The 24,830-nt window shown below is 39.5% G+C and overlaps 2 protein-coding genes across 5 annotated transcripts in view; one reads left to right on the forward strand and one right to left on the reverse strand.

The window, feature by feature from the left end:
* The window catches only part of DHX32 (DEAH-box helicase 32 (putative)), a 63,494-nt gene that overhangs the window by 24,565 nt on the left and 14,099 nt on the right, over nt 1-24,830 (forward strand). For 2 of the 3 annotated variants that reach the window (XM_021944079.2, XM_021944077.2), the window contains exons 4-9: nt 10,064-10,257; nt 12,808-12,861; nt 16,394-16,766; nt 22,154-22,396; nt 23,724-23,823; nt 23,915-24,073. In XM_021944079.2, the coding sequence (XP_021799771.1) occupies nt 10,064-10,257; nt 12,808-12,861; nt 16,394-16,766; nt 22,154-22,396; nt 23,724-23,823; nt 23,915-24,073 (1,123 nt within the window). The remainder of the gene's footprint in view (nt 1-10,063; nt 10,258-12,807; nt 12,862-16,393; nt 16,767-22,153; nt 22,397-23,723; nt 23,824-23,914; nt 24,074-24,830) is intronic. The other variant, XM_031652577.1, reaches the window with a different exon arrangement.
* Nucleotides 22,565-24,830, reverse strand: part of BCCIP (BRCA2 and CDKN1A interacting protein) — a 28,773-nt gene continuing 26,507 nt past the window's right edge. The window contains exon 8 of one of the 2 annotated variants that reach the window (XM_009215607.4): nt 22,565-23,240. In XM_009215607.4, the coding sequence (XP_009213871.1) occupies nt 23,122-23,240 (119 nt within the window). In that variant the 3' untranslated portion in view covers nt 22,565-23,121. The remainder of the gene's footprint in view (nt 23,241-24,830) is intronic. The other variant, XM_003904399.5, reaches the window with a different exon arrangement.

Consider the following 24,830-nt stretch of genomic DNA (forward strand, 5'->3'; position numbering starts at 1 on the left):
TTCTCTACTTAGTCATCTCCGCCTGGTGCACAGAGGGAGATACCCTTATAAGTAGAGATTTCTTGTATAGGCACAAATTTATCTTTAAAAAGGCAACTTTTCAGAGCTATTCCTATGTCTGCAGCTCAAAATGTGCAAAAGAAGCATATTTTGAGGTCACATACTCTGGTCTCCTTCAGTCATATTCAGGTATGTTCTGAGCCCCAACATTAGATAGTTAATAAATACTTATTATTCAGTTTGTTGTTGTATTTGAACTTCAAGTTTTGGTTCACGTGAGATCCATATTTTACTCTTAAGTTTTAAAGCAAGCAACCAGTATTTTTATCGTGAAATTCATTTCTAGATTCTGGTGATGGAAGAATTAGAATAGACAATGTAGTGTGAATAATGAGAAGTCCTGTTTCTCTTAGAGAAGTTATGAATAGATCTAGTAGAATAGGCTATGGTCTAATATAATAGAATTAGAATCTGATGGAACCCCTTCATTTTTTTAGATGAATAAACTGTGGCCCGGAAGGATTTGATAATTTTTCTATCTAATGTCAGTAGCTTTCTGAATTGGAGTTAAAAGAATATTTTCCACTATAAATTGTTGCTTCCAAGTTGTTTATTATCTCTAGAGTTTACCTATTTTATTATGATTATTATTTTTTGAGACAGAGTCTTGCTGTCAGCCAGGCTGGAATGCAGTGGAGCAATCTTGGCTCACTGCAACCTCCACCTCCCAGGTTCAAGCAATACTTGTGCCTCAGCCTCTTGAGTAGCTGGGATTACAGGCATGTGCCATCATGCTCGGCTAATTTTTGTATTTTTGGTAGAGTCAGGGTTTCACCATGTTGGCCAGGCTGGTCTCGAACTCCAGGGCTCAAGCGATCCTCCCACCTTGGCCTCCCAAAGTGCTGGGATTACAGACATGAGCCACTGTACCTGGCCTAAAGTTAAATTACTTTAGAGGTAATTTGAAAAGAGAAGGGCTGGACAACAGATTTTTTAAATCTAATTTACAGCTGCCAGTATCAAGGATTTATTATGATTTGTTCTTTGTTATGCTGTTATTGTTATAACAAACGATTTCAGTTCATTGCGAGAAGCTAACGATGAGAACTGAATGAGTATAATTTTCCTAGTTTCTGTGGACAAATAACATGTTGAAAAAATGTGTTTTTATTTTACAATAATTTCAAACTTACAAAAAGTTGCAAAAACAGTACAAAGATTTTCCATATGTTGTTCACCCCGATTCCCCAAATGTAAGATTTTACTGTATAAACTGTGTCTTTACCTCCCTGCCCCCTCCATACATTCATACACATTTTTATTCTGAACCATTTAGGAGTAAATTGAGGACATGATGCCCTTTGCCTCCAAATACTTAACACAGTATTTACTGAAAAATAGTGTATAGCCATAATATAATTATCAAAATCTGGAATTTAATGTTGATATCTAATTATTATCTGAATTCTAGACATTCACATTTAATCAGTTTCCCACTGATAGCCTTTATAATCACAGAAAAAAAATTGTTTTTCTGGTCTAAAATCCAATCTAAAATTATATTGCATTTTATTGTCATTTTTTAAAGTCTCCTTTAATCCGAAACAACTCCCCAGTCTCTCCTTGTCCTTTATGACCTTGATATTTTTGAAGAGCACAGGTTATATATTCTGCAGAACGTCCCTCAGTTTGAACATGTCTGATGTTTCCTTAGGGTTAGGTTCAGGCTCTACATTTGTGGCAAGAAGATCACACAAGTGTTGTGTATCCTTCTCAGTGCCTCATATCAGAAGGTACAAGATGTCAGTTTTGCCCATGCTGGTGATGTTAAATCTGATCTTGGTAAGGTGGTGTCTGCCTGGTTCTTTATTGAAAAGTTAATAATTTCCCTCTAATCATTTAATAGATACATATTTTGAGAGTATATAAATATGTTTCTCATTATACATTTGTAACCACCCAATGGGTTCATCTTGTTTGTTGTCCAGATAGAGCCAATTTATCAAGACAAGGGAATTGAAATAGAGAATGAATTTAATACACATAAAGCTGGCTAAACAGAAGACAGGAGTTTTACTATTACTCACATCAGCCTCTTTGTCAATTTGGATGCTGGAGTTTTTCAAGGATAGTTTGGTGGGTAGGGGGCTAGGGAATGGGTACTGCTGATTGGCTGAGGATGCAGTCACAGAGGTGTGGAAAACAGTCCTCATGTGCTGAGTCCACTTCTGGGTAGGGACAACAGAGGAGTTACTGGTCTGTCCAGTTACAGGCCCATCCAGTTGTCAAAAATGCAAAAACCTGAAAAGACATCTCAGAAGGCCAATCTTAGGTTCTATCATAGTGATGTTATTTACAGGGAGGTTACAAATCTTGTGACCTCTGGAATAATGACTGGTAATCATTTAACTACACTTACATCTTGGCAGAATTCAGGCCCCTCTCATCCTCCTAACCTGGTGTCCTTTCATTAGTTTTACAAAGGCCAGTTTCATTTTTCTATTATCATTTAAACTGTAAACTAAATGTCTCCAAAAGTTAGCTTGGCCCACTGCAGGAATGGTTAAGGGCAGTTTGGGAGTGAAAGGCAAGATGGAATTGGTCAGGTCAGATCTCCTTCACCATCATAATTTTCTCACTGTTACAATTTCTGCAAAGGCAGTTTCACATTCATCCACTAGTGTTAGCATTTTTGGTGATTCTTACCTTTGAATTATTACATTACTAGTAACCAAAGATGATTGTTCTAATTCTGACATGCCTTCTACACATTATTTAGAATTTTTCTGTAAGGCTGAGCTTTCTCTCCTTCATCATTTATTTGTATCAGTGTGGACTCAAATTCTTATTTTATTCTATGGGTTATAATGTATTACTAAGCCAACTTTATTGTTCAAATTGCCCCTGATGTGACTTCTCTGTCCTTTTGACATTTCCCCATTATTTCTGAGCACGTCTTTGCTTTCTGGCTCAGTAAGATGTTCCAGGTTCATCTAGTACATTCCCCATGCCAGTGTAGGGAAACCATTTTTTTTTATCTCCAGGAGTCCTGGTTCCTTTTAGTGGTGAACTGTGTTTTGAAACCAACATCTGGACACTAAGTACCCATTACCATTGGTTTATCATTGCCTCTTTTTTTTTTTTTTTTTTTTTTGAGACAGGGTTTCATTCTGTCACCCAGGCTGGAGTGCAGTGGCATGATGACAGCTCACTGCAACCTCGACATCCTGGGCTCAAGTGATCCTCCCACCTCAGCCTTTAGAGTAGTTGGGACTACAGGTGTGTGCCACTACACTCAACTAATTTTTGTATTTTTTGTAGAGACAGGGTTGTGTCATGTTGCCCAGGTTGGTCTCGGACTCCTGGGCGCAAGTAATCTGCCTGCCTTGGCCTCCCAAAGTGCTGGAATTGTAGGCATGAGCCACTTCACCCAGCCTATCATTGCTTTTAGGCCATCTCAGTGGACACAACAAGGAAATAAATGTATGTGAATGCAATACACACACATCTCATTCTGTCTGTCCACCTATCTATGGCTCTGTTTCTCTGTCTCTCTAGCTCTATTTCTGTCTTTCTCTATTTCTATGTATTTCTATGTTCTTACCTCTCATATTTTTTATCTATCTTTCTATGTCTTAAAAACCATGAGTTTGTGCTGATGCCTCTGATTCCAGTTTAGCACTATAGGATTTATTCTAGCCTTCCCAGTTTTCATATCCATAACTGCTCTATGAGAAACAGGACTTCACGTTATTCACACTATCTTTACCTGTTCTCAGATTGAACAAGTAAAGATACTTGAAAGAACAATTCTTATTGTAGTTTCAGAATTGCTCATCCACACTGCAGTTTAAAAAAATTTTTAATATACTTCTTGAGTTTTCTTTTAGAATTTATCATCTTCAAGAGCAAGAATTGTTATATATTATATGTTATATTAATACCTAGCAATGGTTTATCTTGTCATTTTTAATCTCTCAATTATTTCAATAAATTATGCTTATTTTCTGTTAATTGGGACGACATGTATCTTCAAGGTGAGAAAAATCAAAATAGTACTCAAATAAGAAAATGGATCTATTCTAAACTAATTTAGATAGTGGGAGCGTTGGTCGTTTTCTGAAAACAACTTGGTTTTTGTTGTTGTTGTTTTAACAGTTTGCAAGAATATTTTCTTGTTCCTCAGAGTTTTAAACCTTTCAAGAAAAAAGTCTTTCTTTAGAGCCAAGCTTGGTCCTAAAGAGTTCATCTGTCTTCAGTGCAGAAGTGTGAAGTCTATTTTATGACTGCCCCAGAGAAACAGAGGACAATTTCCCATATGTTTATAGAATCTTTTCCTATGACATTTTTTGCAGACAAGTTATGAAAGATCCTGAAAGAGAAACATCTCTAGAAGTGTCTATTTTGCTTGTTTCTCCTTCTCTAGCTTTTGTCCTGAAATTTCCCATGAATGGATGGGTCGGTGAGGTGAATAAGCATGATATAACAAAGAATTAACTTAGATACTAAGAAGCTGTATAGCTTAGAACATCTGTACCTTTATTGACTGGGTAAACTTGTTCACCGTTTTCTGCTGGTAGATTCTACCTGTATTCACTCAAAACCAAGATATATGTGAATTGTGTTACCCAGGGATGTGTGACATTTGATTTAGAAGGGGCCTCGCTCCTCAGTAATGGATTCTGATATATTGGCTCACTTTGGGTGAGATGGCTGCCTTAGGGGCATACTCAGGCATAGGCATTTTACAAGAATGTTGTTGAAACCATTAAAACTTACAAACTTAAAAACCATGAGCTTGTGTGAATTTGGGTGAATTGGTGGGTCTTTTAGATTCCTTTCAACTTGTGGATTCTGTTTTTCTGGTACTGAAATTAAAGGGAGTGATTGGGACCTTGACAGTAGCTGCAGGATTGGTGGTCCTAGAGACATTAAGAGAAGAAAGCAGAAGAGGACTCAGGCCCTGATGGACAAACTGATGATCGAAAGTAAGGGATTAGAGGCTTTTGGGACTAGTATGTGTCTAACAGAACAGTAGTTTGTGTCTCATGGAGGTCCTTTTTTTTTTCTCACTTCATTTATTCTCATTTAACTATATTAAATTATAGTTAACTGTATTATCCATTAGATGAGGTGAAACAATCACTGGCAGTAGATGGAAAGGACAAAGTTCTACGCTATCATAGCTCATGTGGAGGTCCTCTTGCCACAATGGCAGTGATGAGACCATACATGGATACGTGATGCTGCTGCTGCTCCCTTGATTCCGATCTGGATCTGGTTGCAGATTCTTATAGGAGATCTCCCTACAGCCCACCCCAAAGACCCCGGGCCCCAGCTCTCCCAGAACCCAGCGGCCCAACCTCTGTGTGCTGCCCGGAGTCGGGAATGGAGCATCTTTGCTTCACTGTCTGAATTTGCAAGTTGTAGAACTGCAGTTGCTAACTTAGGCTGATAAAGCCTTGATTTAGATTAGATTTTGATTACCCAGAGGACTCCTCTTACCTACTGTCATAGCAGCAGATTGGCCAGAGTGTTGGTGATTTCCTTTCAGGCAGGCAATAAGAGGCCAGGGATGCACATTCTCATGCCTCGATTGCTTACCCTGCATGCCCCGGAGTTGGTTCCAACTGGGCTTTGGGACACAGCATAGGGCAGGCCCCACTGCTCTGGCTTTATGCAAATGGCACATCAGAAGTACAGAAAACTGCATTTAGAAAATGGATTGAGAAGCGCGAAAAAAAGTATTCGGTGAGTTCAGAATAAAAAGATGTGAAGTATTGATTCTAGTTAGGGAGCATTTCCAGACCAAATGTATAAATCAGAGGGTTGCATATCACCAAACTCCCAGATAAATTACTGTGAAAATAGGCTTTTTTTATGTGTTAGAGGAGCAGTTTTCTGTTTCTTCACCATACTGTGCAACTTCTGCTAAGTACTCAGTCACAAAGTGACCCAGAATTCAGTGTTTCTCTGAAAAAAGTTAAAGCCAAATGATTCATAGAAAGGTACAACTATTTAAGCTTTTCTAGTTCCCATAGTGTCAACTTGTCAGTTAGTCCATCCAGAATAATGTTTTTTAATACTAGGGGGGAATATCTTCCAAAGAGGAACCATGGGGCAGAAACAAAACCTCTAACAGGCATGTAATTCATTGGTGAGAAGACAAAGATGCAACTGGGACAATGAAAAAGTCGCTAAGTAGTACCCAGAAGAGAAGCGGAATTGGGACAAGAAAGGTCAATACCAACAATAGATACAACATTTACTATAAATGAAGAGAAGGCAAGAGTTCTTTGTAAAGGTGCCCTCTCAGTATCCCTTGAAATGTGAAATATTCAGATTACCGACACTGGCCAAATCATAACAGTTTTTAGTCAGTAATTCAAGTTTGTTAAGGAATCAACCCTCAGTATGTTGCTTAGCTTGCCCAGAGTGATTCAGAAGGCATGTAAAACTGTATAACTGTAACAAATAAGGCAGATCGTTTCATGTTTCTCTCTTTTCTGGCTAGAGATAACCTTTTCAGTTTGTGTTTGCATTGCTTACCGTTAACTGTCTCCCAGTAGCTGTTATTGGAAGGGGAGCTGCATCCTATGTGGTCAGAGCCATAATTGAGTAGGTGCACTATAATTTGTTGTGACTTCTGCTCAACTGTTAACTTGGCCACGTAAGCAAACATTCCTACATTAAGCACAATATGGATATGTTCAGTCTTCTCCTGGTTATTTTAACTGATATTTAGAAGGCCTTTTCCCATTTCTGAATTAATGTCTTTGCCTCATAGGTGAAATAGTTTGCTCTAATGTAGAGGAAGGCAGAAAAGGAAAATGAAGACTGTTGGATTGGTATATTTGTTGTGCTTCCAGGAATGTATAATGTTTATACCATTATCAACATACTGTAATAAACTGATCTTGCAGAATGTGTTTACATGAGTAAAGAGAAATAAATTAAATGCAGTTTTTAAAAAGGGCCCAAATCAGAAGCTTGAGAACATGGCTCATGATCATTGGAATCCTGTGGAATTTTAGAGTTTGAAAGCAGCTGTCCTGGACCTTGTGTAATAACCAGGCTGAACATGTCCAAATGTTTTAATAAAACTGGATAGTATTATTTCAGCAACAATTCTAGCTATGTAAAGCAGTGCCCACTGTCATCGTAGTACTGTCCCCCGGATACTACCATTAGGCTAGAAAGAGTAATTTATTTATTTATTTTTATTTATTTTTATTTTTTATTTTTTGAGATGGAGTCTCGCTCTGTTGCCCAGGCTGGAGTGCAGTGGTGCAATCTCAGCTCACTGCAACCTCCGCCTCCCAGGTTCAAGTGATTTTCCTGCCTCAGCCTCCTTAGTAGGTGAGATTATAGGCACCCACCACCTGGCTAATTTTTATATTTTTAATAGAGATGAGGTTTCATCACGTTGGCCAGGTTGGTCTCAAACTCCTGACCTCTCAAGTGATCCACCTGCCTCGGCCTCCCAAAGTGCTGGAATTACAGATGTGAGCCACCGCACCCGGCCTAGAAAGAGTAATTTAAAATGCTGATTGCCTGAGAATCTCATGGCTTCAGTTGCCACCTTTGTATAAAGATGCTTAGAAGCAACTGTGATGTAGTGGAAATTATACTCGCCAAGAAACTAGAAGATATGGATTGGTTCTGGTCATGCTGTTTACTGGCAGTGTGACCTTGGACAAGTCACACCTCTAAGTTTCTTTCCTCATGTGTAACATGAGGGTGTTGGCCTTCATGTCTGAGGCGATTCTCCTGCCTCAGCCTCCCGAGTAGCTGGGACTACAGCCATACACCACCATACCCAGCTAATTTTTATATTTTTGGTAGAGACAGGGCTTCCTCATGTTGACCAGGCTGGTTTTGAACTTCTGACCTCAGGTGAACTTCTGACCTTGGCCTCACAAATTGCTGGGATTACAGGTATGAGCCACCACGCCTGGCCTAAAGAAAATTTTTTTAAAAAACAAGTGGTTTTAATACAGCGTTTCACATGAATGATGTTTGAGGTCTTGGCTAGGGACTCTAGATAGTGGCCCCTGACATGAAGGCAGTTAGTTTAAAAGTAAGGAGTTGGCAAGAATAAAAAATTACTTGCTAAGGAATAAAGGAGGTAAAGTTTTATGTAAATTCTTTGACTATGTAGAATCTTAGACTATGTAGAATCACAGAATTTTAAATTATTTCTAGAAAGTATAAGAAATTATTCAACAAATATTTACTGAGGACTAGGATAATCTGGTGACCAACACAGATAGGTCTCTGCTTTTAGAGCTCATTTGAGGGGATGTTAGGAACAAACAGGTAACCTCAGGAGGGTGATGGCTGCCACAGTGGGAAGCACACTGTGGATCTAGATACCTAGGGGATCGCAGCAAGCCTTGTGGAGAAAACGACACAGGAGTTCAGACTTGAAGGATAATTCTCATTCATTCAGTGCATTCATTTTACAGGTAAGAAAACTAAAGCTTAGAAAAGTTGGGGTTTACATGGAACAAATTAATGGCCAGCCAGTCCCTTAGGTGCCTGGTTACTCCTGGGTCTTGCCTTGATTCCATGTTTCCTGAGCACAGGATCTTAAACTTTCATCTTTGATAGAACAAAGTAAGCGTCGAGTAAATAATTACTGATAACTTTCAACCTGTTGACAAGGCTGACACCTATCTTAAAATGCAGGAAGTGCATTTGCCTTTCAGTCCTTAAGAATTTGCAGTCTCCAGCAGTCATTCATTTTGGAGTTACTTGTATTTCTGGTGAGTTATGTTTATTTTTCAAATTACAGTGAGGATTCAGATCTAAGAATTTCATAATGAATCTTGTAAATAGCAGACCTCAAGATAATTAGAAATTTTACAACGTTTAAATACCTTAGATCAATTAAAAACACTCTTGGAATAATTTATTTTTAAAATGCATATGTAACAATGCATAATTTACTGACAATGCCTTAAGATTGTAGCATACAAGTGAATTCAGTACATTCTACTGTAATAATTCTTGTACAGATGAATGTGATAAACATCAGTTGGTCCATAATATATTTTAGAAAGAAAAAGATTTTTAAAATAAAATGGCTGTAGAGTAGCTTTTTTTGGAATTGACTCTCCACATCTAGATGGGTTGGTTGACTATCTCACTGGGTTTATGGGTTTATTTATTTAATTATATTTAGATGGTAAATTACCAGGATATTTTAGCTTTTATTATCAGAGAAATGTTAAGTAGGCTTATCTGGATATTTGTTATGATCATTTGGATTTAAATGTAAATGCTTTAATTTTGAGCCATTATTTTATATCTAAATGCCATCTATAATTTACATTGCTTAAAACACAATAGCTGATAACAGAAGCCATATTTTCAGAAGCCTTTCTTCTAACCAAAAAGAAAATAATAATCTCTAAATACATTAGTCTTTTCAGAAACACAGTTGAGGTTGAAAGTATTTTTTTTTTCATTTTGCCCTTGATTTTTATCTGCCTTTTTTTGTCTGGGAGTCAAACTTTCACAGTCCCTGTTAACTGCTGTTTATTCTTTTTTTTTTTTTTTTTTTTTTTGAGACGGAGTCTCGCTCTGTAGCCCAGGCTGGAGTGCAGTGGCCGGATCTCAGCTCACTGCAAGCTCCGCCTCCCGGGTTCACGCCATTCTCCGGCCTCAGCCTCCTGAGTAGCTGGGACTACAGGCGCCCGCCACCTCGCCCGGCTATTTTTTGTATTTCTTAGTAGAGACGGGGTTTCACCGTGTTAGCCAGGATGGTCTCGATCTCCTGACCTCGTGATCCGCCCATCTCGGCCTCCCAAAGTGCTGGGATTACAGGCTTGAGCCACCGCGCCCGGCCAACTGCTGTTTATTCTTAACTTTATTTCCTAGCAGTAACTGTGCATAATCCATATTGTTCAGAGTTTCACTAAATAAGATGTAATACAGCCCACTGCTGATTTACTGATGAAAGAAAATCTCTTATAAGATGAACCCTGCTATAAGACAGAGCTGTCTCATTTTTTATTTTCAGCAGAAGCTGATCCTGTCTCATTTTTGCCTGTTACAGGTTCCTCAGTGGTGTGCTGAATATTGTCTTTCCATCCACTACCAGCACGGGGGCGTGATATGCACACAGGTCCACAAGCAGGCTGTGGTCCAACTCGCCCTGCGGGTGGCAGATGAAATGGATGTTAACATTGGTCATGAAGTTGGCTACGTGATCCCTTTCGAGAACTGCTGTACCAATGAAACAATCCTGAGGTTGGTTTGCGGGGTTCAGTCTGCTCCCTGCTGGTGATTGTTGGCTTAGGTTCTACAATTCTGAAACAGCATTATTCTAGCATTCTACCTGTTAAGCATCTATGCTGTGCAGTAGCAACTGGTCTCTCATGTCATCAGCCAGCAAGCAACAGTTGCTTTCCCACACTGGCATCATCAGGGATTCCTTGTCTAAACGTATCCCATGACTCCCATTATCCCCAGGAAAAAGTTAGCAACTTGCTTGACCCCTCAGAACCTTCAAGCATGTGCTTCTGGAGCTATGCCTCATGCAGGGGCCACATCATTGCCTGTGTGCAAGCCACATGGACACCTGGAGCATGCTGTGTGGCCTGTGCTTCCACACCCTGTGCCTGTACACCTGCCCCTCCCTGTGCTCAGCATGTCCGGGCCTCTTCTGGGCCTGGCTAGTTCCTCCTAGTCACTCAGTATCCAGTGTAGCGGTCACCTACTCGAGGAAGGCTTCCCTGCCCCCCCAGTAAGATACATTAGAAAACCCTCTGTGGGGCTTCTGGAAAACTTGGTATCAGCCTCCATCATGACTTCGATCAGTGTTTCTCAAACTGTACTTTTCAGAGGCTTCTGCATTCCAAGGAGCCTTCTTTGTGGCTACTGCAAGTTGTGGTATCTGTTTTGTGCTTAGCTTCATTATGAGATTTCCTTTGAATAAGGATTTCCAAGAGCTTGAAAGAAGAAAAAAAAAGGAGAAAGAAATTGGAAAATCACTGCTCTGGGCTAGTGCTTCTCAAGCACTTTTATATTACAGCCCTCATAGAAAGTGATAGTATCCATACAGTACTTCAAGGAAATGGTCACAGCTGCCTGCAGCCAGAGATGACCATCCCACGGGCTTCAGCTGCCCCGGGCATTGCCTGACCACTCCAAGAGCCAAGTAGATAAGTATCTCGGGGTCATTATTTGTGCACCTCTGTAACCCCTTTGTGTGGCAAACCAGTGTGCCATGGCACACCATTTGGGAAGCTCTGCTTTAGTGTAACAGGGCAGGGATGGTTTTTCACATACTCATATCCCTGAAGTCTCATGTGCTCATCCCCAGGAGGATGTTCAGTAAATTGGATAGTGGAAGGGATTTTGCCCTATCCCAGCTAGCACTGCACTCTGGTGCGGTTCTTTTCTCCATTCAGAAAGCCCATGGGGCTGGGCACGGTGGCTAATGCCCATAATCTCAGCACTTTGGAAGGCCAAGGCATGAGGATTGCTTGAGCCCTGGAGTTTGAGACCGGACTGGGCAACACAGTGAGCTCTCATCTCTACAAAAAATACAAAAATTAATGAGCGTGATGGTGCATGCCTATAGTCCCAGCTACTCAGGAGACTGAAGCGGGAAGATCACTTGAATCCAGGAAATCAAGGCTGCAGTGAGCTGTGATCGCGCCACTGCACTGCAGCCTGTGTGACAGAGTGAGACCCTGTCCCAGAAAAAAAGGAAAGCCCATGGGGCTCATTTGGTTTGTACTAAGCTACTTTCCCTCAAATGTTTATCTTCAAAAATAGAAGACAGTCTTCAGGCTAGTGTCAAATCATAGGGGAAAGTCTTTAGACCATCAGCACTCTGACTTGAACTTCTTGAAGATATATTACCTTCTGCTAGTATAACAATTATGTCCCTGAGTCATTAAATTACTATGTATTTATAAATTGCTTATTGTGTAAATGGTACATGAGTGGTACAAAAGAAACATAAAAACCTCTCTGGTTCTTAGGAGCTCACAAACTAGTTAAAGAGCTGGACAGGACAAGATATAGGACCCTGAAAGGGTTAAGGATCCCTAAGCAGATTCGTGGTTGGTTGGTTTGTTTGACATTTTAAAGTAGCCCTTTGAATTATTTTTTTAATTAAATGATGGCTCTGACTAGGTTCTAAAGTTAATATTGTATCTTTAATACCATCTAGACTTTGAAAACCCTTTAAAAGGTCTCTTTAATGTAGTCATTTTTAAAATGAAATATTGTAACAGCCTTATCATAATATGGAATCAGAATTTTTTTTTTTTTTTTTTTTTTTTTGAGACAGAGTCCCACTCTGTCGCCCAGGCTGGAGTGAAGTGGCGCGATCTCAGCTCACTTCAACCTCCATCTTCTGAGTTCAAGTGATTCTTGTGCCTCAGCCTCCTGAGTAGCTGGGACTACAGACACGCACCACCACACTCGGCTAACTTTTTGTATTTTCAGTAGAAATGGGGTTTCGCCATGTTGCCCAGGCTGGTCTCGAACTCCTGAGCTCAGGCAATTTGCCGGCCTCGGCCTCCCAAAGTGCTGGGATTCCAGGCATGAGCCACCGCGCCCAGCCTCAGATATTTCTTAATATGGAAAGCCACAAAGATAAATAATGGTGGGGAAATCTACTAACGCTGTGAGACACGCCTCACCTTTTAAACATCTATCACATGTTGGACTTAGGATTGTTTTATGGTGAAAAACCCAAGCATTCAATTCTGACACCCAAAGGAAATACTATATATTAAAGTATGTATTAGTTTCAGTCTGTGTATAGCATTCCTTTCTTAACAGGCACAGCTACTTCAGGTGTGGTGGGTTGAAGTACAAAGGCACCCATGGAGACAGGTAGAGAGTAGCTGCCTGCTTTGACAGGTTTTGCACGTTCTGTTTCTTTCTGCCGTTGCTGGGCTGCCTTATTCTTCATTGCTTTTGTATCTTCACTTTACAGTTACTCTTGTTTCTGAACATTGCACTTTCTTTTCCACTGTGACATGCCCCCAGAACCAGTGCAGAGTCAGAAGACACTCTGGTGCATTGTTGTAAACAGGGTTTGAGTCACAGGAAAGAGGCCAGAGCTCTACCCCTATGATAAAATAAAGCAATACCAGTTTTCTTCCTGGTATTCTGTGCTCTGGAGAGGAGGCAACATGGCTGTAAAATGAGTGTCTCCACCACTTACTCACTTGTAACCTTATACAAGTCACCTAACCTCTTTGAGCTTTAAGTCGCCTCATCTGAAAAATGTGGATGATTAATATACTTGCTCTGAGGGTTGTTGTGAGGACTATTTAATTTATGTAACTGATGCATGGTGTATGTATGTGGTAGCTATGTTTATAATTATAATTATACTTATATTTTTATAATTATGATTAGAACAAGATTGATTTTCCTGAAGAGCTATGCTAGCCATAATTTTGAATAAGCTCAGATTGAATAGCTATTTAAATCAGAAGATTTAACATTGATCATTGATTTTAGAAGGCAGTAGTCTATATTTGATACTGTGTTTTTCATTTTTTTGGTAACCCCTTAGTATCTATGAAACACATCATAGGCAATTTATAAACTATCTTTAAGCCTACTACTATTTTTTGGATGCTATATGTAACAACTTTGTTCTTCTTTAAGCTTTTCTCTGGCCTTTTTTGAAACAGTGAATAACTGAATATTATATACCTAAAATAGGCTTTAGGAACTACATATCAAGATATCTCATAGAAGTGACTCATAGTGTCAAATGGTGATATTTTCTGTTTTTGGAACTGGAAAGTTCTCAAATTTTCATTAAGGTTAAACTCAAATATATAAAACATAAATATTAATAAAACTTTTAACTATTTTATTATAGTCTTAGCTTTTAGAAATTTAGCCTTAAAGATATAAACTGCATTTCCTGAAATCTTGGTAGTATATCTATTTTTTTTTTACATACTTATTAGTTAACAGCACTTTTTAAAGCATCGTATACACAGTATCTCTTAACTATAAAGTTCAGAAATATATCTTTGTGTCATATAGAAAAAAAGTATTTTTGTTTTGTTTTGTTTTGAGTTGGAGTCTTGCTCACATCACGCAGACTGGGATGCAGTTGTGGGATCATAGCTCACTGTAATGTGGGACTCCTCCTGGGCTCAAGTGATGTCCCACCTCAGCCTCCTAAGTAGGTGGGACTGCAGAAAAATGTAGGTTTATATAGTAAGTTTTAGGAATGAGCCTTCACAATTCCCTTATATAATCATCTGGAAGGCTAGGCCCTGCTGGATGAGTCTGCTGGAGTTTTTAATAAGTTACCACCTTCTCTTTTTTTTAATTAAGCCTAGATGTATTTATATAACACATATACCTCGTCAATCTTATGGGGCAGCATTACTTCCTATAAGATCAGTGCTTAGGTCAGTTTTGCTGAAAAGGAAACAGAGATTTAATTTCTAACATTAATGAAGTACCATAAATTAAAATAATTTGTTTTGACATGAGAAGCAGTAGTAACTTGGTATTAATATACTAATTAACCTCAGCAAAAGATGACCTGAAAACTAGATTTCAATGCATCTGTTGGCATCTTGCACAAAGTATAATACTGTAGTATTCAAGATGCTTTCTTTTTTGAGGAAAGGAATCAATTTATCACTGCTCATTTGATAAGACACAGTATGAGAATGTGTATGAAAAGAAAGGCAGAGAGCATGCACTTTGATCTCATAAAGATACAGAGACAAAGAACATGGACTTTATCATCAAAACTACAAGGCCAAGGAAGCAATCTTTATAATTTGACAGTGACATCAGATAGAACAAATATCCAGGTTTAAATCTTGACCGTATCCCTGGCTTTGTGACCTTGGATAGGGTACTGAATTTTTCTGAACTTCAATTTTCTTATTTATAAATGAGTCATAGTAATGGGATAGCAATATCTACTTTGAAAGTTTATTCTGAAGATTAAATAAGAAATGTGTGCACCAGCTTAATGCCTGGCTCACACTAGTTTAATAGATGTTTGTTTCCTTCCTTTTTTTTTTTTTTTCCCCTCAAAAGAGGTTAATTGAGGACTGTGTCAAGATCCCCAAGACTACCCCCAGGTTCAGTGATTTGCTAGAAAGATTCATGGGATTCAGCATATCATTTACTTATAACTAAGGTTTATTGCAGTGAAAAGATACAAAGCAACATCAGCAAAGGGAAATGGTGGATGGGACGAAGGTTACAGGAACCCAGGCACAAGCTCCTGAGCTCTCGCCCAGTGGAGTCACAAACAGTGCACTTCATTCACAGCTTATGAAATGGTGCCCTACCAGGGAAACTCAGGCTCAGTGCCCAGGGTTTTTATTGAGGGCTGGCCGTAGAGGCACCCTCTGCCTACTATGTTTCAAAATTCCAGACTCCCAGAAGGAAAGCACACGTGCAGCATACACCATATTGCCTGTACAGATGGTTCAGCACAGCAGACTACTCTTTATCGTTCTAGGAATGGTGAGAACCCTCCCTAAATCAAAGTTCCCAAATGCTAGCCAAGGGCTAACCTTGCAGGCAGACCTGTCTACAGATAGCAATCTCAGAATTGCCATGTACAAGAATAAATAAAAGTAAATACCTTAAATGGCTAAAAAACATACGGGATTGGTTTCTTCAAGCAATAATACAGGTAAATATGTAAATAGTATCAGAAAGTTATTTTCATTAAGCTTAGTGACTTAATGGTTTAGTTTTAAAAAATCATCCCAAGAACTATGGGAAAAGTCCATTAAAATCACTAATGACCCCTCCCCACTCCAGGAATTTTAGCCAATTTTCATGCTGCCCTTAAATAGGTGGTTACTTTTTAGATCCTTCTGTTTGCTTATTATTTGGATGACACCTTAATGATATAATCTCCCACAATGAACCACCAATAATAGTGTCTATCCAAACAGTGGGCTAGCTGGACCATGAGTCTGAGCCAGGATGGTTATTCTTGTATCCTTTCCTTGAAAAGTCTATAATTTTACTCAAAATTCTTTCATTGATGAATGAGAGAGGAAAAATTGACCAGAGTGTTTTATGATACTACTTTTTATGTATAAAGCTCAGAACAAAAGTTAGATGCAGGCTTTTATTAATATTTGTAATAAACATTTAGTCAGAGGCCTTTAATCTAGGGTGCAGAATGGTCTTTGTAGGGGGCGGTCCAGGAACATACACAAACTGGGTATAAATTTTGTTTGTATTTTTGTGTGTGATAATTCTGTAGATTGTATCAACTTCTACAGCCCAGTAAAAATTCAGAATTACTGATCTAGAGAAATGAATATAGGAAAGGCATTTTTTCTTGTTAAGAAGTTTTTTGCATGACTTAGCATAAGAATATTCTAACTTTAATGTTTCTTCTTTATAGGTATTGTACTGATGATATGTTGCAAAGAGAAATGATGTCCAATCCTTTTTTGGGTAGCTATGGGGTCATCATCTTAGATGATATTCATGAAAGAAGCATTGCAACTGATGTGTTACTTGGACTTCTTAAAGATGTTTTACTAGCAAGACCGGAACTGAAGCTCATAATTAACTCCTCACCTCACCTGATCAGCAAACTCAATTCTTACTATGGAAACTTGCCTCTCATAGAAGTGAAAAGTAAACACCCTGTGGAGGTTGTGTACCTTAGTGAGGCTCAAAAGGATTCCTTTGAGTCTATTTTACGCCTTATCTTTGAAATTCACCGCTCGGGTGAGAAAGGTGACATTGTAGTCTTTCTGGCCTGTGAACAAGTAAGTAAGTGATATTCTAACCTTACAGAGTAATAAGGTATTTCACCTGGGAAGCGTTTAATAACCTACAGGTTTCAGTTTGCTAATTAACTGTTTAAATATTTGGTTTCATCACACCTAATTAAATAAAACCTGTGCTGAAAGGAGAACAGGAAGTGTTTCTAAAATCACATGCAGTTCTGAAAACAAAATAGGGGTGAGGAGTCTCTAGACATGATCTCCAGAGCCAACTTCCCTCTAGCAGGCTCAGGCCAGAGAGTGGGCTGCCCCAAAGGCAAAACTGACTCTTACGTATGCTTGCTGTGAGTTGTCGTCTCTTGGTACAGTAGGTGCATGCTGACTCCCCTGACATTCTCCGCTGCCTCCCTATGAGCAGGTGTGTTTGTTGGAGATCAGGAATATCACCTAAGCATTCACCATAGAGTTAAGTAATACATTTCCCACAAGCAGTCCTGTGATAGTCAGTGGAGTATGGGCAGAAAATATCATTTATAGCCCACCCGAGAAGGTCATCTCCCTAGACTGGGGCTCCATTCTTAAAAGGTAAGAAAAAACTTTAACTCGAGTTTCTTTAAAACATCTCTTTAAAAGAATGACTGGAAATGTGCAATCAAGCATCATTTCCATTCTGTTACTGCTTTTCTACAGCCAAGGTACCATTTGGTGTTGCATTTTTTTTTAATTGCAGCTACACTGGCCCTATTTCTTTCCCCAGTACTCTGTTGGCTGAATCTAAAAGCCTCCAGGATCTCCAGAATTAGACCTCTCTTCATGGAGACTAATTGCCTGGCCTTTTCTCCCTATCTTCTCCCACAGAGAGAAGAAGCACGAGTTTTTAGACCATGACCCAAATATGTAGTGGTTCTACTCATTAAGCAGAAACCAAAAAGGAAATTATTTGATGTAGGCTGAGCCACAGCTGAACAGATAAGTGGCTCAGCTGTCTGTCAGAGCCTTTTCTTGAATATCCACATGCTTTCAGAAACACTTTCAGAAGTATTTATTCTATTTTATACTCAAAGCATAAAGGATGACAGCTCCTTCTGGCTTTGGGAACTTTAGTTTTCTTAAATTTTATCTGTTTCTAGAACCTCAGTGTAACTGCATATTTATCATTTTTTTTTGCATGTAGATGATATGCATTCTCTTGAATAGCAAATCTGCCTATTACAGTGATTTATTCTGTTATCATCTCCTCATCCTGCATGATTCAAGATATTCAAGAAAGTCCTGAGAAAAATAATAAAATACGGAGACATAGGATTTATGAGAACAATTAGAGCTTCTCAGTATAACCAGATAAAGCCTAAGGAAGGGAAGAATAGCAAATCTAATATATTTGAGAGTCAGAATTGCCAGGTGAAAAACAGGACGTAGGCCGGGCACTGTGGTTCATGCCTGTAATCGCAGCACTTTGGGAGGCTGAGGTGGGAGGATCATGTGAGGCCAGGAGGTTGAGACCAGCCTTGACAACATAGCAGGGCCCTATCTCAACAAAAAAATTTAAAAATTTAAAAATTACAGGCTCAGGCCTGTAGTCCCAGCTACTCAGGAAGCTGAGACAGGAGGATTGCTTGAACTAAGGAGTTTGCGGCTGCAGTGAGCTATAATTGCATCACTGCACTCCAGCCTGTGTGACAGAGCAAGACCCTGCCTCTAGAAAAAAAAAAAATGAAAAATTAAAAAAAAAAAAACAGGACATACATTTCTGCAAGAAAAAAAAAGTGCAATTAAGACTGATAGGATGGGTGTAATCCTTCAAGTCAGGGTAAGCAAAAATTCCAAAATGGATTTGGAAATGGATTTTGGATCTTGGAAAATAAAGCTCATAACAGAACTAAGGTGCAGATGGTCTTAGGGTACATGATTCTTACAAGTTTAATATAAACTATAATTAATAGTAGAGTGACTTTTGAACTGTCAACTTTAAAAGATGCATCATTATCCAGGCTGGTAGTAGAAACTGTAAATGCCACAGGACTTGGAAAGATACGTAATCTCCCCTGAAGGCAGGCTGGAAAGGCATTCCTATTAAGAAACCATCAGTTTTGCAGTGTTAAAGTGAGAGTGCCATGAAATACCAGAGGATTTTGTAATTCTGAGCCTCTGTGACCAAGGCAGAGCACTGGACCCTCTAAAGGTGAGCTCCTCATTGTCCAGGGGCTCAGCAACTGACCTCCCCTGTGGGTGGTGGGGCAGCAAGCCAGCCACTGACATTGTGCTGGCTTCAGCAGACTTTACCTGGGCACCAGGTTTTTTTCTCCTGCTTCAGCCTTGGATTCCACAGGTGTTACCTGGTTTTCCTTACCCCATCTGCCTGACAAGCAGAACACTATTCAGTATCCTGATGGACTTTTCTTTTCCATTACTTTTGTCAGGATCCATCATTAAGATATTCATCTCTTATGGGCTGGGATTTGTCTCTTGGAAAGATTTGTCTTTCTCTGAAATCGGTGCTAACAAGCTATTGATCATTCCCCCCCATGCTATTTGATGCTTTCTTGATTTCTATATAAAGCTTTAAAACCTACCATCACACTTAAATATCATATGAAAACAAACTCAACCAGTCTAATACAAATGTACTAATTGTCATTTAAAATTTGTATTTATTTATTTAGAGACAGGACCTCACTGTGTTGCCTAGGCTGGAGTGCAGTGGTGTGATCTTGACTCAGTGTAACCTCGAACTCCTGGGCTCAAGCCATCTATCTCCTCAGCCTCCCAAGTAGCTGGGATTACAGGTGTGTGCCGGTATGCCCAGCTAGTTTTTCTGTTTTTTTTTTTTTTTTTTGGTAGAGACAAGGGGGGGTCTCACTATGTTGCCCAGGCTGGTCTTGAACTCCTGGCCTCAAGCACTTCTCCTGTCTTGGCCTCCCAGTCTTGGGATTATAGGCATGAGCCACTGCACCCAGCCCTATCATTTTTTATATTAAGGAATATATTTTAAATTACAGAAATATTCTCATTTTGGTGAAACAGCAATGCATTTACATTAGGTGTGTCACATTTTCTCCAACCACTTGCTTAGCACCACACCTGCTGTGAATTAATCTCTGTAATTCACAGGCTGCCCTGTGTCTTGGTACTTACTTGAGACTTAGAGCCCTGAATGTTTAGCGTATTGTTTCCTATCACCTAGCTGTCTTTTAACCGGAAAACAAAATATGAAATAGAAAACATACATTGAGATTTACGATAATATGCAGCCAGATTATTGTGCAGTAACAAACTATCACAAAGGTGTTTTTAGGTTGGAGGTTTTCCTGGGAAATGTTCTATGCAGTTGCGGATCTTCTTTCATTTTTGGCGAGCTAGATGTCTGCTAGGTATCATCCTTCAGTGGCTGTTGCTGTTCCCCATAACTGTGCAGGTAGTTATAGGAAAGTTATGCATAGGTAAATAAACCACATACATTGAGTAAGAATCAAGAAAATGGATAAACAAAATGTCTGAAGTACCAGGTCCATATTTTTTAAAGCTTTTCTGCCCCAGATTCTGCAGATTATGGCCTTAAAGCCCTGTATCAGCTGTGCTTGAGGAGCCTAAACTATATATCTATTTCTATTTTGCTCTGCTTTTTCCCTTCTGAAGATTTTAAAAATTCTTTTTTATTGCCATTTGAAATAAAATTCAACATTAGAACCCACTTACAAGGCAGCCGAAATAGCTCAGTGAGAGAGCATTAGAAGCAGCATTACTCGAAGAATTCACCTACGACTAAAAAGTTTTAGCAACCAGAACCAAATAAAGAATTAGTGGCCATAATTATTTTTTCACATATTCTAAGAGAATAAAAGTAAATATTTCAATGCAATAAAAAGTTTATCTTGGGCCAGGCACGGTGGCTCACACCTGTAATCCCAGGACTTTGGGAGGCCGAGGCAGGCGGATCACGAAGTCAGGAGATCGAGACCATCTGGCTAACATGGTGAAATCCCGTCTCTACTAAAAATACAAAAAAGATTAGCGGGGCATGGTGGCAGGCGCCTGTAGTCCCAGCTACTAGGGAGGCTGAGAAAGGAGAATGGCATGAACCTGGGAGGCGGAGTTTGCAGTGAGCCGAGATCATGCCTCTACACACCAGCCTGGGCAACAGAGCGAGACTCCATCTCAAAAAAAAAAGTTTATTTTGATGGGAAATTGCTCATGAATGGGCTACTGGAATCAAATCTCCTTTTCCAAATCCAAGTTAGCTGTTAAGTTGCACCAACGAGAAGCTTGCTTGATGGACTCATCTGGGAGGAATGAATGCATGTCCTCCTAAGGCCAACCAGCAGCCAGGTTCAGGGGATGCAGCTTAGCTCAAGTACTCATCCTTTTCCTTTTAATTTCTTTTTTGATGTATTTATTTATTTTTGAGACAGAGTCTCGTTCTGTCGCCAGGCTGGAGTGCAGTGGCACGATCTCGGCATGATGCAGCATCCGTCTCCCGGGTTCAAGTGATTCTTCTGCCTCAGCCTCCCGAGTAGCTGGGACTACAGGCGCATGCCACCACATCCAGCTAATTTTTGTATTTTTAGTAGAGACGGGGTTTCACCATCTTGGCCAGGATGGTCTTGATATCTTGACTTAATGATCCGCCCAACTCAGCCTCCCAAAGTGCTGGGATTACAGGCATGAGCCACCACACCTGGCTTTCCTTTTAGTTTCTAAACAATCCTTCCTTAATATGAGGGGTAAAGTGAAGTAATCAGAATTATAAGAATGGAGAAATCATTTTGTTCTCATTATTCCAATTGGCAAGTTTTCACTCGTTAGGATCAACAGCCATGCTGTTTGCTTGGTAAAAAAAATCTGCCCCAAGTAAATATGTGGAAAAGGGAAGTGCAAGCAAGGGACTGTACCTATGTACCAGCTGATGTGGGACCCCATGGAGTGGCCTCTGCCCAGCTTCCTGGGAGCCGCTTAGCAGATCAGGAAACAAGCACAGCTCACCTAGTTCTCAGCGACCTGTGATACCTTGCTATTCTTCTAGATGGCTCTGTCTTCCTACAAAACCCTTGAGTTAATTCAATCCCATTCTACAAAGGGTATGGAAAGGAAAGAGACATAAGCTAGAGACCTGGAGAACGGAATTGAGCTGGAAAAACTATGGCAGTTGTGGGAAGTCATCTTTTTTACTTAGATTTCTAGTGAAATCTAACGAAATTAAATGGGAAAACAATATAAATTCTATTTAACTTCCCAAAAGATGTTTTCTCATTTAGGTGCATCTTTCCTTATTTAAAGATACATGTAGGCAGCAACACAAGCATTTCTTTCTCTGTATCTGTTATGTAGTATTGCCTAAAATTTTATGTAATTCAGACATTTTTTTCATAGTGAAGTCTGCATTGTATTTTATTTTCAAGGGTTTTTTTTTTTTTTTTTTTTTTTTCCTTTAGGATATTGAGAAAGTCTATGAAATTGTCTACCAAGGATCTAACCTAAACCCAGATCTTGGAGAACTGGTGGTGGTTCCTTTGTATCCAAAAGAGAAATGTTCATTGTTCAAGCCACTCGATGAAACAGAAAAAAAATGCCAAGTTTATCAGAGAAGAGTGGTGCTAACTACTAGCTCTGGAGAGTCTTTGATCTGGAGTAACTCAGTCAAATTTGTTATCGATGTAGGTGTGGAAAGAAGAAAGGTAATTATTATTGAGTAGGTTAAACAGACTGCTAATAATTGTCAAGCACCAGTTTCTCAGTTTCCTACCATTTTACTGATCAGGAAGTGAGGATGAACTGTGTGACCTGGGGATTCTTTGAATTTGGTCATGAGTGCAAAGAAGAATTATTGCAGCCAGTAACAAAAGTCTTGATCACGTATTACTGTCTTTCATTAGCATGTTGGAAGTTTGGAAATGAATTAAATTGACTGAGCTGCCAAAGGAGAAACTTTTGAGGAAAGACTCAACTACTAGAGCATAAAGGTGATAGTTATCTTTAATGGTATTTTTTCTTTAGCTAAGGTACTAGCAAAGCAAATTGTTTGACTCTTAAACTAATCTTTTCTTATGAACATTTTACTGGATATTTTGATGGCCCCTTTATCAAAGTAATTAGTATCTTACCCCAGAGAACTTACTAGAAATTGTTTCAAGTATACTGACTTTATTTTAGCAATTTTTGGCTTATAATTGACATGATAAAATTTTCATCCTAATTACAAAATATTCTGTATTACTTTTAAATAAAAATTAGAAAAAAAAGGAAAACAAGGTATTTCAAACTCTGACACTAAGACCTCAGAAAATCATAGCATTTGATATCTGAAAGGAAACTAAAAAATATTGACTAATTTACCATTACTAGGTGCTGAGATGTTTTATCCCTCCAGGAGACTATGAGCCTTCTAAATATCCCTGCCTTATTATGACAGAGCAATTCCAACAGTCATGAAGGTTCCCTGGAAATCACTTAGAGTTGATCTTGATTGAATTAGTCCAGCCTTCAGAGAAACCAGGGCTGTCACTTGCCCCCGTGAACCACCTGTAAGGAAAATCATTGTTAGTGCCATATGCAGTTTCTGTATTAGCTGTTATGACCGGAACTCTCAGTATGTATTGTAAAGGTGAGACCACCAAGATCCTGATTGATTTGAACAAAACTATAAAGAAACATGGCACTATCAAGTAAGAACCCTTTCTCTGTGTGGCATATGAAGATATGTTATCATTCACTAGTACAGTGCTTTGAGAAGTGACAGTGCTAGTATTTTGGCAGTGACACAGAGGTCCCATAGTTATTGAAGCCACAATGAAAGCAGACGACCTTTAAATCCATTTATCAAAGCACTTGCAGTTTCCATCTCAAGGCAAGTGAAACAATAATAAATATTGTACCAAGAAAATGAGTCTGTAGCGGTGCATTTCATGGAGTAAAGTTCTGCAAACAGCATATTCTCTTCAGGATCAGTGAGCCTACTAAATCATGACTTATCTGACGCTAATGATGCTGTCTTTCCATTTAAAGGTGTACAACCCGAGAATAAGAGCAAACTCGCTTGTCATGCAGCCCATCAGCCAAAGCCAGGCAGAGATACGCAAGCAGATTCTTGGCTCATCTTCTTCAGGTAGTGCTGTGGACACAAATACTAAATGTTGTCAATTCTTGTATGCAGGCAACCCACAAATATTAAAGCCATTTTTCTTCGTGTCTTTTAGGAAAATTTTTCTGCCTATACACTGAAGAATTTGCCTCCAAAGACATGACGCCACTTAAGCCAGCAGAAATGCAGGAAGCCAACCTAACAAGCATGGTGCTTTTTATGAAGAGGATAGACATTGCGGGCCTAGGCCACTGTGACTTCATGAACAGACCAGGTAGCCTTATGCTCCCGTGTCAGCCAGGCATGTGGGCTGAGATTCACCTTCTCTCCTCCTGCCCATTCCCTGTCCTAAGTTCACATGATGCTCAGCAGTACACACAAGTATGGAGAGGGCGTTGGTTTGGACTGAAGCATTTTCCCGCTAGAGGTAAACATTCTCTGAAGATAATTTTTAAAACCCCACAAACCTCTAGGAAATATCTGTTCTGACACTAGAAATGTGTCTGCTGTTGGACACTGGAGCACAGGGGTACTGGGCTTAAGGAGTGGGGGAATGTGGAGTATGGAAGCGTTAAGTATCAGCAGAAAGAAGAATTCTCAGCAGCTTGGATTTTCCTTTTTTCTTTTTTTTTTTTTTTTTTGAGACAGGGTCTTGCTCTGTCACAGACTGGAGTACAGTGGCATGATCATAGCTCACTGCAACCTCCACCTCCCAGGCTCAAGTGATCCTCCCACCACAGCTTCCCAAATAGCTGGGACCATAGGTGCAAGCCACCACACTTAGACTAATGTAGATTTCCTTTGTAGATGTAGATTTCTTTTACTAAGTGACAACTTTTCAGAGCTACTCCTATGTCTGCAGTTTCTCAGAATAACCAGCTCAAAATACGCCAGAGAAGTATATTTTGGGGTGGCATATTCTAGTCTCCTTCAGTCATATTTTGAGGTGGTGTGTCCTAAGCCCCAACAAGATAGGTTTCATTTTTGAAAATTGCTCTTCCAGTCCCACTGTTCGTCTCATATGCCCAGGA

This window comes from Papio anubis, chromosome 11 (genome assembly GCF_008728515.1).
Source record: "Papio anubis isolate 15944 chromosome 11, Panubis1.0, whole genome shotgun sequence".
Taxonomy (NCBI): domain Eukaryota; kingdom Metazoa; phylum Chordata; class Mammalia; order Primates; family Cercopithecidae; genus Papio; species Papio anubis.